This window comes from Mus caroli, unplaced genomic scaffold, assembly GCF_978045245.1.
Source record: "Mus caroli unplaced genomic scaffold, Mus_caroli_1 scaffold_6, whole genome shotgun sequence".
In the NCBI taxonomy this organism is placed as follows: Eukaryota; Metazoa; Chordata; class Mammalia; order Rodentia; family Muridae; genus Mus; species Mus caroli.
Window position 1 is genome coordinate 90411201 of NW_028227261.1, and position 15989 is coordinate 90427189.

The 15989-nt window shown below is 43.6% G+C and overlaps 1 protein-coding gene across 2 annotated transcripts in view; it reads right to left on the reverse strand.

Moving 5' to 3' along the window:
- Window positions 1-15989, reverse strand: part of Pappa (pappalysin 1) — a 242584-nt gene that overhangs the window by 27539 nt on the left and 199056 nt on the right. For both annotated transcript variants that reach the window (XM_021160402.2, XM_085839245.1), the window contains 4 exons: window positions 13552-13762; window positions 12209-12380; window positions 4591-4738; window positions 1401-1510 (listed from right to left, as the gene is read on the reverse strand). In XM_021160402.2, the coding sequence (XP_021016061.1) occupies window positions 1401-1510; window positions 4591-4738; window positions 12209-12380; window positions 13552-13762 (641 nt within the window). The remainder of the gene's footprint in view (window positions 1-1400; window positions 1511-4590; window positions 4739-12208; window positions 12381-13551; window positions 13763-15989) is intronic.

Consider the following 15989-nt stretch of genomic DNA (forward strand, 5'->3'; position numbering starts at 1 on the left):
TGTATTCAGCTATATCAAGCACCTTGGGGAATCAGCGTGAATTAATCCCCTTAGTGATCTGGTTAAAAATGGGGAAAGGTACCCTGAGATGTAGGAGCCTAAGGTTAGGCAATAAGGGTATACTGTGTAGAAACAGAAAGAAAGGCAGATTGGGGATGATGAAAGTGTAGAAGGGAGAGGCTGAACCTGATGAAAGAGATGGGAAATGAGAGAAATTGAAACAATGTTTCAAAGTAGAATCAGGATAAAAGTAAAACAAAGGGTAAAAAAACAAAAGTAGAGGTAAGAGAGCAAGAAGAGAAAGAGGCAGAGGAAGGAGGAAATGTGGACATTGGTGTAGTTGGATAGCTGAGGGGTCTGGCCAAGTCCTCATGCTAGAGTGCTGAGTAAGCCCTTGAAGAAAGTCTTCTCTCAGCTCATTTGAGAAACAGAACACCCTGTATCAGGTTATACCAAGCTATCCAGATCTCCATCGGCAGTAGGCAGGCAGAAAGCAACTCCTGAATCTCAGGCAGAAAAGCTGGTGGCTAGAGATTGAGACTTGCCTGCCCACCCTCTGATCCTGTTGCTCCAGCTTCTCCATGGTGAGAAGTCATTCTTAAAGGGATTCATGGAAACTTCAGAAAATGTCTCAGAAAATGAGAGTAGGTCCCAAATTATCTCTGGAGCCCTCGACTGGTCAGGAAACACAAGAGGAACTAGGAAACAATGGTTGTCTTCAAGGTCAGCTTGGTAGTGGTACCACTCTAGGGCATGAACAATCATCTGTCCAGGAGCCAGACAGCCCGGCTCCATGGCAAGGTCAGAACTGTGAATAAGCGTCATGTCTGAACTGTCGTTCTGGTACACCTGAGATAGCAGATTCTGTGAGTACAGAGTACTGGCTGAGGTTTAAGTCACCCTGTATGCAGAACTCCAGGTACCTGAATACAACATGAATGCTACTAACACTAGGCTGGACTCATCACCTGTCCTGAGTATCCCATGATGGCTGCATTCCACCAAGTAAGGAAAGCATTGGAAGAAGATAGAAGAGATAGAGGCAATGTAAACTACAATTACTCAGAGGTGCTAGAAACACAAAGTAGCCCTATCCTTATGAGTACAGCAGGATCTAGTTCTACGTCCCTTACATATGTGCATTTGACTCAATGTCCTCAATAGTATACTAGGCATCTGGTAGGGAAATAAATACAAGGCTTTTAGGGGAAAACCTAATGAGGTGTACTAAAAAATTATAGATGGAAATTTGTGGTGAAAAATATCCCTCAGAAAACAGATGTGCTTGAATGAGATCCTATATAGAGAGGGATGAACTTGGATAGAGCAAAGGCACAGTAGGAGCTCAAAAATGTCTTTCTCTTCCCTGTTAGCCATAGCTAGATGCCTTAGTCACTCACCTGTACTCGTGTGGGGTTCATCCAATGGGGTATGTCACGCACTGTCAAGTTAACTGGCAGGATGATGGACTCGCTGTTATGGTCCAGGCACGAGATGGCACACTCTGACCCTAAGGGGAATTACAAGGTAAAGTAACGGCTCAGCCAGATCTCCACATACCTATGGGGGCACCATGCTCATGGTAGGCACTGTTACTCTACTTTTTTCCAGTTGATGTGGCTATCAACACAAGCAGTGGAAAGGAGAGTCACCTCGGATCCCTTTAGTTCCATTCAGCTGCCTCTGATCCATTGAGCAACCCTCACCATAGTGACTAGCCCAGAGCTTAACTTTTCAATGTGTTGACTCCACCAGAAAGCCTGTCAAATCCTCCCTACAAGCCACTCAGTGCAAAAATAGTGGGCCAAATCTTTCTAGCAAGTAACCTTTTCAATGAGCCATTCTAAACATCCCTTTACACACACACACACACACACACACACACACACACACACACACACACACACACACACAAAACACCACACCACACACAGCTTATCCAGTGCCTTCCTTGTTACCATATTAATATCGTATTCCATCTAAAAGAAAAGAGCAAATGGTTTTGCACATTTAAACCAATGTTAAGATCCATTTCACCATAACCTAGGAACACTGAGCACAGAAGAAGAGATGACTTTGATTCTGCCAGGTGGCTTTCTTATGTCATTCCACTTTCCTGAAAATCCAACACCATGTTGAGACAGGTGTCTTTGCCACCATTTCTTAGGTAGGGGAGCCAAAGCACAGGAAGTCACCTTTCTCTGCTGCCATGCAAAAGACCCAGGCTTATACACAGATCTTCTCCTAACTTTCAGGCTTGGTGTTGGGTAAGCTACAACCACATAGAAAAGTGGGAATAGAGAGGTAAAAAGAACAGTAAATAAACGAGTGTGCGCGCGCACACGCGCGCGCGCACACACACACACACAAAACCCAAGAAATGAAGACACAAGAAGATAAAAACAAATGATGACTAATGAGAATAGGGAGACAGATGTCACTGAGCTGTCAGAGGAATACTGTGGGGTACCTTATGTTACTGTGAGACCAATTCTAAAGGAGTTTGGAGAGAACAGATAAAACAAAGCTGTCATGATAAAATTATCTTGGGAAAAAAAAAGGTGTTTCCTCTGGATAATAGACAATGGTATTTTATCCCAAGAAAGGAGGAAAAGGCATGATAGGAAGAGGAAAAACTGGTTGTTCTCTGCCATTGTCTCTCCCTCCCTCTCTCCCTGTTTCTTCTGTCCTGTCTTGCTCTGGCTCCTCTTCCTAGTGCCAGATTCAGGACCAAACTGCAATGTTGTGATATATGAGCCACAGTTGGCATCATCACAGAGTGCTGGCTTCACCGGGCCCTTGCTTTTTCCTCCCAGGAAAAGGAGTGACTTCCCTTGAAGCTCACGATAGGCACACATGCATGTGGAAGGATCCAGAAAGTGTCAGAGTAACTCCCAGTGGGTCTTCAGCCACAAGTTTGACCCCTACCTTGCCCTAATATAAGGCTTATAAACAATCCCTTCTCCATAGGGAAAGGGGATTCCTGGGGCTAAATGAGAGCCACTAGACTTAAGGAATAGTAGAGGGAAAACGGATTTTCCCCTTTTCTTTCTCTGCTTCCATTGTTATTCTCCTCATACCCTCTTCTCTTTCTCCTTTCCCACTAGAGCTTCCCACCCCCTGATTAACAACTCTGTACTATCCATAGGATGAGCATCCAGGCTACCATGGGAACATGGGTTTGAAGGGACAAGAAAGCAACATAGAACTGGTATCATAGGAATTTACTCTCTTTCCTGCGTTGGCTGTATAAAAGTCCCACTGGGTGAACGACAAATCCAACTACCCATCCTTTCTTCTGTCTCTAGACTGTTCTGTCATAGATGTTCACAGACATTCAAACTCATGAGGAATAATGGAAAAGAGGAAAGGTTGGCCTTGGGATACAGCAGTCACTATTTCAGACACTGGTTGCCCCAACTGTCTAGAATGATTATGTGACCACAAGCCCTCATTTCTCCATAATTCTTCTGGTCTGATTCCCCTTAGTTTTTTGGTAAGATCTTGATCAGAGAGAGCATACTGAATCCTTGCTATATTTTGACCCTGGCGGGAGCTAGTACCATAAAAACTGTGGAGGAGTGCTGGTGCTCGCTCTAAGTTCAGATGGCAACAAATTCTGCTCTTTGACTTTCTGACTTTCTGTGTTATCATCTTCAAAAAGAAATGGAGAACCAATAGGCACCATCTATATCCAGCCACAGACCTTTTTGCTTTGGACACACAATGATAATTCTCAGCATGTTTCATAAAGAACATGTTGGCTTTGTATATGTTCAGATGACCTTCTGTGCCAGACAGCCCTGGAAATATTCCTATAAATCACAATGGCCCTAAGTAAGGCCATTCAATTCCCTGGAAGTCACACTTTGGTTAATTAGGAAATCATCTTAATGAGGTAAGATGCCTTTAAATCAGGTTCTATATGCTCTAAATTTCCCCCACAGAAACCAGGTACACACATACAAACTGAAGATTGAAAAAGCCATTTATTCTCTAAAGGCAGCCAGGAAGAGAGGTGAGCCTTTGGAGTAAGTCAAACCTTAGGACTTGGGCAAGTTCCCCTGTCCATTCAAGGTTTTATCTCTCATCTGTTAAAGTTGGTTAAAAGGATCAGCAATGATGCCCTTTTGGGAACCAGAGTTTGACCAGCATCAAGTGCTCTTGAGTGCTCTGCATAAGGTATATTCTACAATTCAACATGAAAACAGCCACAGTTGATCCTGTATGCTGTCAAACTTCCTGCTCTGTGGTTTCTTGGTTTCAGTTTCTTCTCCCTAGAAAATGTGACAAAGTCTAGCAAATCTGTGGCTAAGCATCAGTTCCTATGAGTACTTCTCTATCCCAGTTGGTCATTGACAGCTTTTCTGTACCATAGCTGCACTCATTTGCCCACCATATATTATATAGTATAACCAGGATCCTGTTCATGAGTTCATTGGTGGGAAGACAGAGTTTGTTTCACTCTTCTCTGTGTCTCTCACAGAGTCAGGTTTCATATGGATATAAGCTCAGAAATACACCAGGCATTAGCCTAGGCTCATGAACGAACACACATATGCCACTGTTCCCCATCTAGACTCATCTTACCTATGGCATAGCCATCAGGACACTGCAATTTGAGGTTACTGTTGAGTTGGTTTGGGGCTGAGCACTGGCCTTGCATCTCTCGGCAGACGTGGAAGGAACCGCTCCAAGTGCCATCTTTCCGGCAGTGAATGATATTGCTCCCACGGCCCTGAACACCAGAGAAACACTCTTAGGACATGACAGACTCCAGCTGTGCAAAAGGACATGTATCTCAAAATGAAAGATGCCATTTCAATGCGTCATTTCCCCCACAGGCTAAAATTGTTCCAAATAACTTGTTTCTAATAGCTAAATCCCAGTCATCTTGAAACAGGGGTATTGTGAGTACCTTATGGAGAAACTGAGGACTCAGATAACAAAGAAACTTACTCTAGTCTTCCCATACCAAGTAATTCCAAGGTTTACTCATTTCTAGAATAATGATCTTTGGGAAATTCCAATTGGACTAATTATGCTTTCTATTTGTTCTACATTATTGCTGTTTACGTTGAGAAAACCATCATCTACTCTCTATATCCAGACAACAAAATCTAAGAGTCAGGCAGGGCATTCAAAAAACTGGTAGCCGTGCACTGCATTTTCTTTCCTTTTTAGATCCAGGAAAGCAACCCAGGTGAGAAGCTTTCTCTTCCAAGGTACTTCCAACTATGATGGCCACAAGAGGGTTCAGAGCGGGTTGTGTGTATCTCTACTTTTGGCTCTTTAAGGTAAGCAACAGTTCACTTCTCATTCTTCTGTAAGTAAGTAAGTAAGTAAGTAAGTAAGTAAGTAAGTAAGTAAGTAAGTAAGAGAGTGCAGTTTAAAGGCAGATCCTTTCTCTATGGCCCACTCAACATGTGAAACCATAGCAGACCAGAAATTTGATGGGGCTCCCAGAAGGCAAAAAAGAAATGGAAGGACATTCCTGAAAGAGAGAAGTGCAGGCACAAATGCAGGACAGGGCAGTGACCATGGCCAAGGAAGGTGTGGTTCTGCTGAGCCATGAGGGCGGGGTAAAGCAGAGCAGAGTGCAGCAGGTGTGACTCTTTGATGCTGGCTTCAGGAGACTGGATTCTCCAGAACAAGTGGAGAACTACCATTTCCGGATGGATCAAGAGGCTCTGCAGGAGCGTGGAGACTGCTTTGACTCAGCACCCCTGTATCCTCAGAGCCTGCATGTAATGTAGGCCACTCAGTCTGTTACTTGCCTCTCTGCAGATGCTTAGCTAAAGATGGGATGGGGAGTAGTTTTTTGTTGCTTTTTAACTAATAAGGAAATAAATGGGCTCATGGCCAGAAAAAAAGAAAATAAAGGCATAAACGTCTAAATGAATGAGGGAATAAACAGTTAATGTCTGGGAGATAGAACGTGAAAGGGCTGATATGGACCGAAGCTGCCTTGTCTTTAAACACACATACACACACACACACACACACACACACACACACACACACATACAACCAGCTGCAGAGAAAGGGGACCCTCTTGAGGTCTATCCTGGGCCAGCAGGAGGTGGGCACCATTGCAAGAGAAGCATATATAGAAGAATGTGGCCCATCTGAGATTGCAGTTAGGTGAAAACTAAGAGGGCCTCTTTAAGTGGCTTGTTGTGGGCTTGTGGCAAGCTTATGCAGTTTCATGGGACTTTAGAGAACTTGAACTTTCCCTCTTGGAGCCCCAAGCTCTAAGCCCCATGATTGTGCTGCGTCCTCAGGGGAGTAGGAAATTGACCCCAATTTCCTGGATCCTTGGCCTGGGACTCTGATGCATTTGGCCTCCAGCCTCTCAAGACCTGCAGACCTCAGCACTACATGGGCCAGAGTTGGCTGAGGAGCAAGGCTTGCAGCAGAGGATGTATTAGAGCTAATTGGAAACTACTCAGGGAGTTTCAAGTCCCAGAGGCCTCACTGTGGAAGGTGGGAACATAAGGTACTGGTCTTCCTTTCTCAAGACTCCCCCTCTCTCTCCTTCTTCTGTTTGGTTCATCTGGCGCTTTCTCTGACTAAATCTGCCTTAAAAATACGGCACCCACCTGCTAAGACACTTTAGCCTTCAGAAGAAGGCAAGCATGTGGGCTAGCACTCCCATAGCTTCCATATGGAGCACAGAGATTTCTAGCCCCACATCTTAGCTATACAATGTGCCCTTCATTCGCATCAAGTAAACATATCATTCCCTTGTCTGCATCTCTGGCTTGCCACACTTCACACCTTTGCTTTTTCTGTTCCCTCTAAATGGCAGCTTTGCAGGAGCTTCTAGATGCTCTAGTCTCTGCTAGGGCCACTTCCTGTAGCGCTCAGCACTCGATGACCGTCTGACAGTGAGGATATCCTTGCTGACTACTCTGTCTAATTTGAGCACAAATGAGCCAATGTGGTTGAGCATCCAATCTGAGAGCACTACTTCTGTGGGTGTTGTCAGGGAACCAAACCAAGTGAGTGTGTTTTGTTCCAAATGTACAAGCCAAGTCCCAGCAGAAGACATGACTTTACCTGCTAAAGTGAAATTTTGAACAAGAGAACTGTGCATCCTTTACCAAAACTGCATTCCTCTCTGTACTTATGTATGTCTATAAAAGTCATGTTCCACTCTCTTTATACCCCCTATCTATTTAGCCAAGAAAGCCACATAGAGCTGAAGTTGTTTACAACTATATTATTGGAACTATGGCATGCTCAATGTTCTAAAAAATTATTTTAACTACTGAGTGGAAGAGAAACCATATCCTATGTCAAATCTGAAAACTCAGGCTCACTACAGGAAAGAAACGAGGAATGCATGCTATAGTAATGGTTTTAACTGCACCAGTTCAAATGTTAGCTCTACAATAGTCCAGCTCTAGGACCTGAGAGAGTTTATTCATGTACTCGTGTTTCTGTTTCTTCAATTGTTAAGGGGCATGGAGTCTTCAGCCTAAAGGAGTCATCATGGCATCCAAGTGGTCAGTTTATGGAGGTATTTAAGATCTAACATACGTGCACAGAGCTATGCATTAACCATGGCTCCTAACTTCCCTGCTGCAATCACAATCTCTAGGGAACTTGGGAATCAAGGCAACCCTTTGTGCCTTACCTACCTTGGAAAGGGAACAAACAAAGGGGAAAGGCAATGGGTAGAGGGAAAAATAACTCAGAACATGGCAAAGGGCTGTTATATCATCAAAGTCACCCAGAGGCAGGTGGCAGGGGACAGAGTGAGCATCAGATATGGAAGTCTGGATCTACCATATCCTTCCTACTTCTATAAAACAGCACACTCCCCCTTACCTCAGGAATCTTTCCATGTCTGCATGTGTAAGTAGAACAGAAATGTCCAATGTATTTATGTGAAAGAATCAGTATGAAGCAACCATGCAAATGTCATGAGTATCTCTAGGAGTAAGGGTGGGTTGGGAAAAAAATTTCTTGTGCTGTTAATTTGGTTTGAGACCTGGCTCTGCTGGTAACTTGTGTGGCTTTCCTTTCTGGGTGTCAGCGGAGCCACCTGTAAGCTAAGTGAGTGGGTTGCATGGTAGTCTCTGAGCGTTTGCCAAAGTCAAATAGCACATGAATACTGCAATTTCTCTCTCTTTCTCAAGGTAACCCTGAAACAAGAAACTGTTTCTGCACCCATAGACTATATCACCATGGAGTTCTGCATCCATGGCAGAGCTCGTTTAGTCTGAGCCAGCTCTATGCTATCATGCATAAAGGACTACATAGTCACCCTCTGTCTTCCCAACAAGTAAATGGGTAAGCTGTTGATTCTACTCTTCTCCTTCTTGTTTTACGGGAATTCCTGCTGAGTTCTGGAGCTCCATTATTAGTTGTACTACTTGGCCCATGTAGCCTTTGTCTTCTCATGCTTCAAGTGTCTGCCATAGACCCTGATCCTCTCCAAAGACTGACAACTCCTCTAGTCAGTTGCAAAACTCATGCAGAGCTTTTCACTATGTCCTGGGACTACATTATCTCTCCACACATTCAATACCTTCTAAGTTCCATTAACTCAAGAGAGGATTAGCACTTCTTATTTCTTGCCAGCTGTCTGGAGAACAAACTTCACCCTTTGCCACCAGCCTGCCCAGGAAGTGTCTGGTGACAGTGAAAGAGAATGGCTGAGTAGTCTCAATACCACCTACAGACTCAGAGTTATAGGCAAAGATTTAGATGCTGTAGGTCTTTCTTCTGTGTCTGTAGAGTGGCAAGATGATTTCTTTTGGGGGAGACGGTGGGGGTTGTTTTGAACTACCAGAATGAAAAAAAAAATCTGTTAACACCAGTCTGGCACCCTTAAACTCCTCACATTAAAAATCAATGTTATGATTATTTAGGCTACCCAACATGATGTAATGGGACAGGAACACTCTACACATCAGAACTGAAATGTCGAATATGTAAGTATAAGTATGAGTATGTCCATTTAAATGTGAACTATGAGGCCCGATATGATAGCTCACACCTAAAATCTCAGCACTGAGGAGGCAAGGGAAGAAGGGCTGTCATGAGTTCAAAGGAGGCCTGCCTGGACTACACAGTGAGAGAGTGTATCAAAAAAAAAAAAATAGGAAAAATAACGTGGTTGAGAAAAGGTTTCATGTTTCATACAGCCGAGGCTTGCTTCAAACTCACTGTGTAGTCAAGGCTAGCCTTGAACTGCCAATCTTTCTTCCTCCACTTCCCACACAGGTCTACTTCACATGTTTAAAAATGTTGTAATATTAAGTGTAGTATAATATTTAACTACCTATACATTATAACCATATTCTAAATACTTCAGTGACATGTGTCTGGAGACACAGAACAGATCTGGTAGACACAGATTCTATTTGGTCAAGTTAAGAAGTTTCCACACAGCTCAGATGGTTAAGTGCCACTTTTGTGACTTTGGGGGAGGTAGCCAGCATAGGGCTATCTTCCAATCTATTGCCTGTGTTTTTAGGAACTCTCTAGAAGCTTAAATAAGCATCAGAGAGCTCTCTACTGCTATGACCATAAAAGCAAACTAGTCTATTTGTACTTTTCTGGGGGCTGATGCTTACTGTGGCATATGTACACTCCCCAAACCTCTCTGAATTTACCCACATCTATTCCCTGCTATCACCAATAAATTGTGAGGCAGGCTTTGTTATTTCTCCTCAGGTTACACACAGGGAAACCGAAGCTTGATGGATTAAGTAATTTGTCCCTCAGTCAAGGGGTAGGGTGGTAAAGCCAGCATTTGAACTCAGGTCTCACATCCTGCTGGCTCCCTTGGAGGACACAACGAAGTGGAATTTTAAAAATGCTGCCAGTAGTAGCAGTGGACGGAGTATGAGACTCTCCCCTGTCGTAGCCTCTGCCCTTCCATGCCAGGATCTGTAGCTTGTTTGGAAAACTAAGAATCTCTGTTCCATATAAGCCACTGGATTCAAGAAGCATGGGCCTTGCGTTCCTGCTGTGTTTACAGGCAGCAAGAGGGAATCTGAGGTGAACACTGGCGTTGGCTCTCAGGCCCTTGGTCTGAGGGTAGAGGAAATTCATTCTTAGTACAAACTAGAAACGTCAATTGTGTAAAGAGCCCATTTGGCACACACCCCCTCATTCTTTGAGCTGACAAGCCATACCCTGCTCCTTCGAGTCTAGCCCTCTCCACCCACTGCCAAACAGCAACACTCCAGTCCTCTGATGAATTTACATTTTCCTCTCCTTTAAATACAAACTGCCCATGAAAGCTACTTGGCAGGTGGCAGGCAGACTGGGTTTCAGTTTGATAACATGGCCATGGCCAGAATATTATTTGGCTCAGGGATCACTGTTACCAACAATTCTATGTGAGGGAGTGAAAGGGAAGTTGATCAGTCTTTGAAAGTCCCTGCTTATTCCAGGACTCCTGCTTCCTAGATGTTAGAGGACCCACATGGTTCCTAGGAATGACTCCCAGGAGTGACCACCAGCATCCTAGAGTACCCTAGACACCCGTGAATGTATGATGCTCAAGACTTGGAGGCAATGCCTACTAAAGTCAGCTTATCCACAGAAGGGGCACCCAGCTCCTAATTTGTCTGTCACTTCCTACTGACCTACTAGGTGCCTAGCACGGTACTAAGTGCTGAAGGCATACAGTCATTGAAAGGGGGCAGTAGAAGACTTTACAGCCTCGTATAGGACCACTGTGACATAAATCAGAAATTTAGCATGGGTGGCTGCTGCTATGAGTTGATAGCCTGAGGGAGATACAGCTGAGTCCAGGTGTGGAGGGGACCTGCAGAGGACTCTTAGAAGAGGGATTACTCAAAGGGAAGAATCTCTGAACCCAATAGGTTTGTAGAGAGAAATTGCAGTTCGGAGGTCTTACAAAAGGAGATTCTGGAAGTCCTGCTTCTCAGAAAGGTGGATGACAAGTAGTCAGGCATCTAGACCAAATGAGGAAAGTGCTTACCAGAGATTCATAGATAGGATAGGGAATCTGGATCTTCTGGGGGTGGAAACAGCATCTGAAATACTGCCTAATAGGTTGGATTTTATCCCTAGGAAACAAAAAGATGCTGGCCCAGAAGGGCTTGAAGGCAAAGACTTGGGATGACAAGGAAAGACATGATCAAGAGGCTGCGCAGTGGGGAAGGGGGCACGGACTGTGGTGTTTGCTTTTTTAATTAGGGTACTTGCTTTGGGTACTTTAGAAACAGCCCTAGGGGGTAGTTTGGGAAGACCGAGTAGGTTTGGGAGTAGCTTAAATGTGGAAAAGGGAAGAAAGAGATGCTAAGGGTGTTAGTTTAGGATTTGGCGGCTAATAAATAATAAATAAAGAACAGTGAGCAACTATAGTCCAGCTTCCCCTGGCTGGTGACCCTCACACACCCATGAGTGGCAGAGCTAGCCCTGTCAAATCTGAGTGGTGGGTTTTGTGGAAATGGGGTTCTGTGGAAATGGGGGGACTTCTGCATTCTTTTCAATTTTCATTTTGCTTTTGGGCCTCCCTACTTGTCCATCTGGGTAGTAGAGGTTGGATATCGAAGCTGAAGTGTGTGTGTGTGTGTGTATGTGTGTGTGTGTGTGTGTGTGTGTGTGTGTGTGTGTGTGTGTTTTCACAAAGTCCCTTCAAGCAGAGGCAGGCAGGAGCTCTAGACTTACTCTTTAGATACATCTGGCTTGAGATAAAACTCAAAGCCATGCTAGCCCCTTCCGTTCTCCTTTGTTCCACCCTGTACTCTGAAGTGTTCTCCCAACCTTCTGAAACCCCTGTTTATAGGCTTCCAGGGCCAACTGATGTCTGCTGATCATGACTGCCTTGTGCCTGTAAAAGCTTTAAGAAAAACGTGGATGTAGAAGTGGGCAGAGCTGATCAAAGTCCTAGACACTCCTATAAGAATGACATAACAGATCAACCTTAACTGCTAAGAGGGTATACATGTGTTTCTTTAACATTTCTCAATAAGTGTCTAATAGTTCTAATGCTTAAAAAAATCTCAAAGCTAAGAATCTCTGAATAAGACAGGTTTGTAGAGAGAAAATACAGTTAGGAGATCTTAGAAAAGAAGATACTGGAAGTCCCACTTCTCAGTTTCTGCAATGGTGATATTGTCATTTTATAAGCTTTACTGTAGAGACAGAGCCCCCTAAGATAGCAGCTGTTTAGTAGAGAGAAGAAGGCTGTGATCTAAGGTTTTAGTGGGCTTACCTGGGAGGCATCACTGTCTTCACACTTGATCCTACACTCACTATTGAACTGGAAGCCATTAGTGCATTGGTAGAGCCCATGGAATTTGGGTGGAGGTGGGTCACAAGTCACCGGCACACAAGTTCCCTCTTGCCAGCTGCCATCTTGAGTACATTGAGTCTTGAAAGCACGTCTTCAGGAGAGATGAAAGAATAATTATTGTAAGGATCACAGGGCTTGAACCTGAGCACTAACAGGGCACCTACCATTGTCTTTGTATTCATCATCCGCTGGCTGTATGAAGGATGCAAGAGACATGCATGATAGAGACCCTTACAGAAAGCAACAAAGGGTCAAAATGCAGAGCTATGGAGCCCCATGCCAAGTGATACATCTGCAATACAACTCCTGCATCTAAGGCTCAGTGGTGCAGAAACAGAGAGGAAAAAGCTGTAAAACCGGAGGAACAGGAAGTTGCTATCATATTTTTGTCTCCTAGAAATATCAAGCTAGCACCATGAACTCCCATCAACATGATTGCTTAAAAATAACCTAAACAAGGATGGTACCAATAGACTGCTAACATTTAAAGGGCAAGCTTATGACCTAAAGAATGCTGAAAGCAGGAGAAATAATATTCTTCCTATAAATGCAGATAGCTATATAGACAGAGATGTGTGTATGTAATGTTGTATTAACTGAACAGACCATAATTTATATACATACATATATATTACATAAATATATATACATATAATGTATATATATACACATATGTACTTAACAAAAATAATCATCATAAATTTGGAAAGAGCAAGGGAATATAACATGGGCAGGTATTAGAGAGATGAAAGGGAAAGAGAAAGAAAGAAATCGTATAATTATGTAATGATCTCTAATAATAACAATAAAGAATGAAGGAAACTGTATCCATTGAACAACATTGTTGGAGGTGGGTACCAAATGAGGTTTGGGACGAACCTCAATCCCCATAAGCCCCTTGTCTTCTCTTTTTTTCCAGTGTGTATTGATGGGTATCTGTACAATGGCGACACAAAGACTCAGTATTTCTTGAGCAAGTACTTTGGGCAAGGCATTTTTGCCACTTTTTCTGCATCATGACAACACTGTGTGGTAACTTACAGTCTTCATATTGCTGCCCAAAAAAACCAGGAGGCCTGAGAAAAATAAGCCACTACCCTGATGAAATACCTACTCTTCCATGTCTTTTCTATAGGACAGCATGGGAGAAGACTACTTGGTATGGCCTCCAGCAAAGCTGAAAACATTTCCTTCCAAAGAGCTAGCCAGACCTGACTGTCCTCCTTCTTAAGGTCTATGGCTATGACCCAAGCAGCACTTACTTCTTGGACTTCCGAGATGAGCCAGGCACGTGGTATCCAGGTTTACACTTGTACTTGCAGAAGGAGCCCACCTTGTGCTTGTTCTCTCGACACCTCGCTGTCTGTAGGTCCGCATTGGGAACTGGAGGTGGGGCGAGGCACATGAGCTCACACAAGGCCTCTGGGAAGGACCACAGTCCATCTTCCATACAGGTCAGAAAGCTGTTGTTGCCTGGAAGACACAGGCAGACAGGGTTAGTAGAAGAATGAGTCCTGAGACATCTAAGATAACGCATGAGCTGCCTGGATTTTAACCAATATGTGGTCCCTCGGGATCCCTGGTTAGAATTCCAATGCCTTCCTCTAAGAATTCAGTATCTCTGGAGTATGCTGGGCAGTTGTTACAAAGCAGGCATCCATGGAAGTTAGACTTAACACCCCCCCTTTTTTTTTTACAGCGCATTAAAATCCAAACCATTCTGCACCTCATATGCTGCACAGACAGAAACAAAACAAAACAAAACAAAGCAAAAAAAAAAAAACAAAAAACAAAAACAAAAAACCCTTCCTTGGCCCTGCAATCCCTGTGCCCTGCAGGTGAGTGTCTTTGCCTGAGACAGTGGGACCAGCCTAAATGGTGTCAGCCCTAATAACAGAGACCTTTGTGACCAAGGGGTATCTCTGGAACTGGGCCTTGTTCTTGTCCTGGCTTCCTCATACCTGGATGTGACAATACCATCCTTTTAGGAGGATAATTTTTATTTTATTTATTTTTTTATTCAGAACCCAGTTCTCCGGGAAGTTCTGCCAGAGAAGTTGAGAGAGCATTACTTCCGGCCACAAGGGCCAGCCAGCTCTTACAGAGTGCTGATTGCCTTCAGGTTTGACTGATGGGGGTCAGTGAAGATAAAAGTAAAAGCCAGAAGTGAGGCTTTTCATTGCCAGCTCATGTATTATGAAGGCATAACCATTCCCAAACTCAAGGCAATTAGAGGAGGACCTGCAATGGGTGTTTCTCCACTGCTTCTCTTCTGATTGGTTAATACCAAATGGGGTTTGCAGCTAGTGCTGGGAGCACATGGGAGTCTCTGGACTTGAGGCAGAGCAGGGAGACCATCAGTGACAGGAAGAAAACTGACTTTTATTGAGCAGTTACTATGCACAGAGTGCTTTTGAAATGCAGGGTGCGTAGCAGGCTAATTCTCATTTCCAAAAGGAGGGGATAGATTGATCAAGCTCTTACAGCTTGTGAGTATCAAAAAACCCAAAAAGTTCAAAACCAAGTTTGTCTAACTACAGATAGAGTTGTTTATACAATAAGGTTGTGTCTATATGTTCAGCAAAAACCTTTATTTTTCCACACAGGATGGCCCAACCTTAATTTTTGTGTCCATAGGAAGAATGGAGGATTTTTTTGCCTTTCCAAAACTCAGTAGATTAAATTACAGTGACACTCTTAAAAAGCATCTATCAAAGTGCCCTTAGTGCCCTTGCTTGCTCATTGACCGATATCCTTCCTTCCTCCCTCTCTGTTAACATCACACTTACACAAGAATGTCGGACAGGACACATGTTAGATGCACAGTGACCTACAATCCTTCAGCCAACTTCAGTTTAGTGCTTGTGGCATAACGGATACTTTATATGTTAGAAGCAAAGCAATGTATGAAACAAGACAAAAAAATTCCATGCATGCAGTGCTTATAATCTAATGGTTATGAAGGAACATGACAAATTATCATCAAATATGAATTAGCTAGTATTCTTGATGGTGGTAGCAAGTACCACCTAGGATAAAAATGAAGAAAGGAGGAAGATGAGAATTGTTTTTGCAATTTTATGTTCACTCCTGAGTCTCCTCTTACCATTAATTTCCTGTGAGTCACTGCCTTGTCAGTATTGTTCATCTGGAGGACGTGAGACACAGTGTTTGCAAACCCCACAGAAAATGCACATGGTAAGCTATACTACCATAACTAGATCGTTTCCATTCCCATGGAAAGAGAAAAGAGTGAAAGGGTGATTCATTGAGCTTTCATCAAAGCAAAGGAACTTCCAGAGCAACAGGGCCAGAACTTCCCTATATTGTTGTGGGGATTAGTTATTGTGGCAAGGTGTTTGGGAATGCCAGATGTATCTATCATTAGTTTGATGAGAATGGTGCCCTTTCCAAACTGCTCAAGGGTGATAGAATATCTACCACTAAAGTGTGAGTATTTTTACCAAAGTGTTGTGGCTGTATCAGCTTCGAATGCTATAAACTGTTAAATGAAGGGTGTAGTTCTTTGTTGTGAGAGGATATGAAGATTGCAGACTGTTAACCAAGAGGAAAGAATCAAACAGAAAATGGCCATTCTAGGAGAGAGCGAATAGGAGTTACCAGACAGTGCTGAACGAATGAGCAGGGTAGAGCAGGACTGTGATTCAGAGCCGTGGATATGTTCCCCACCCTCACAACC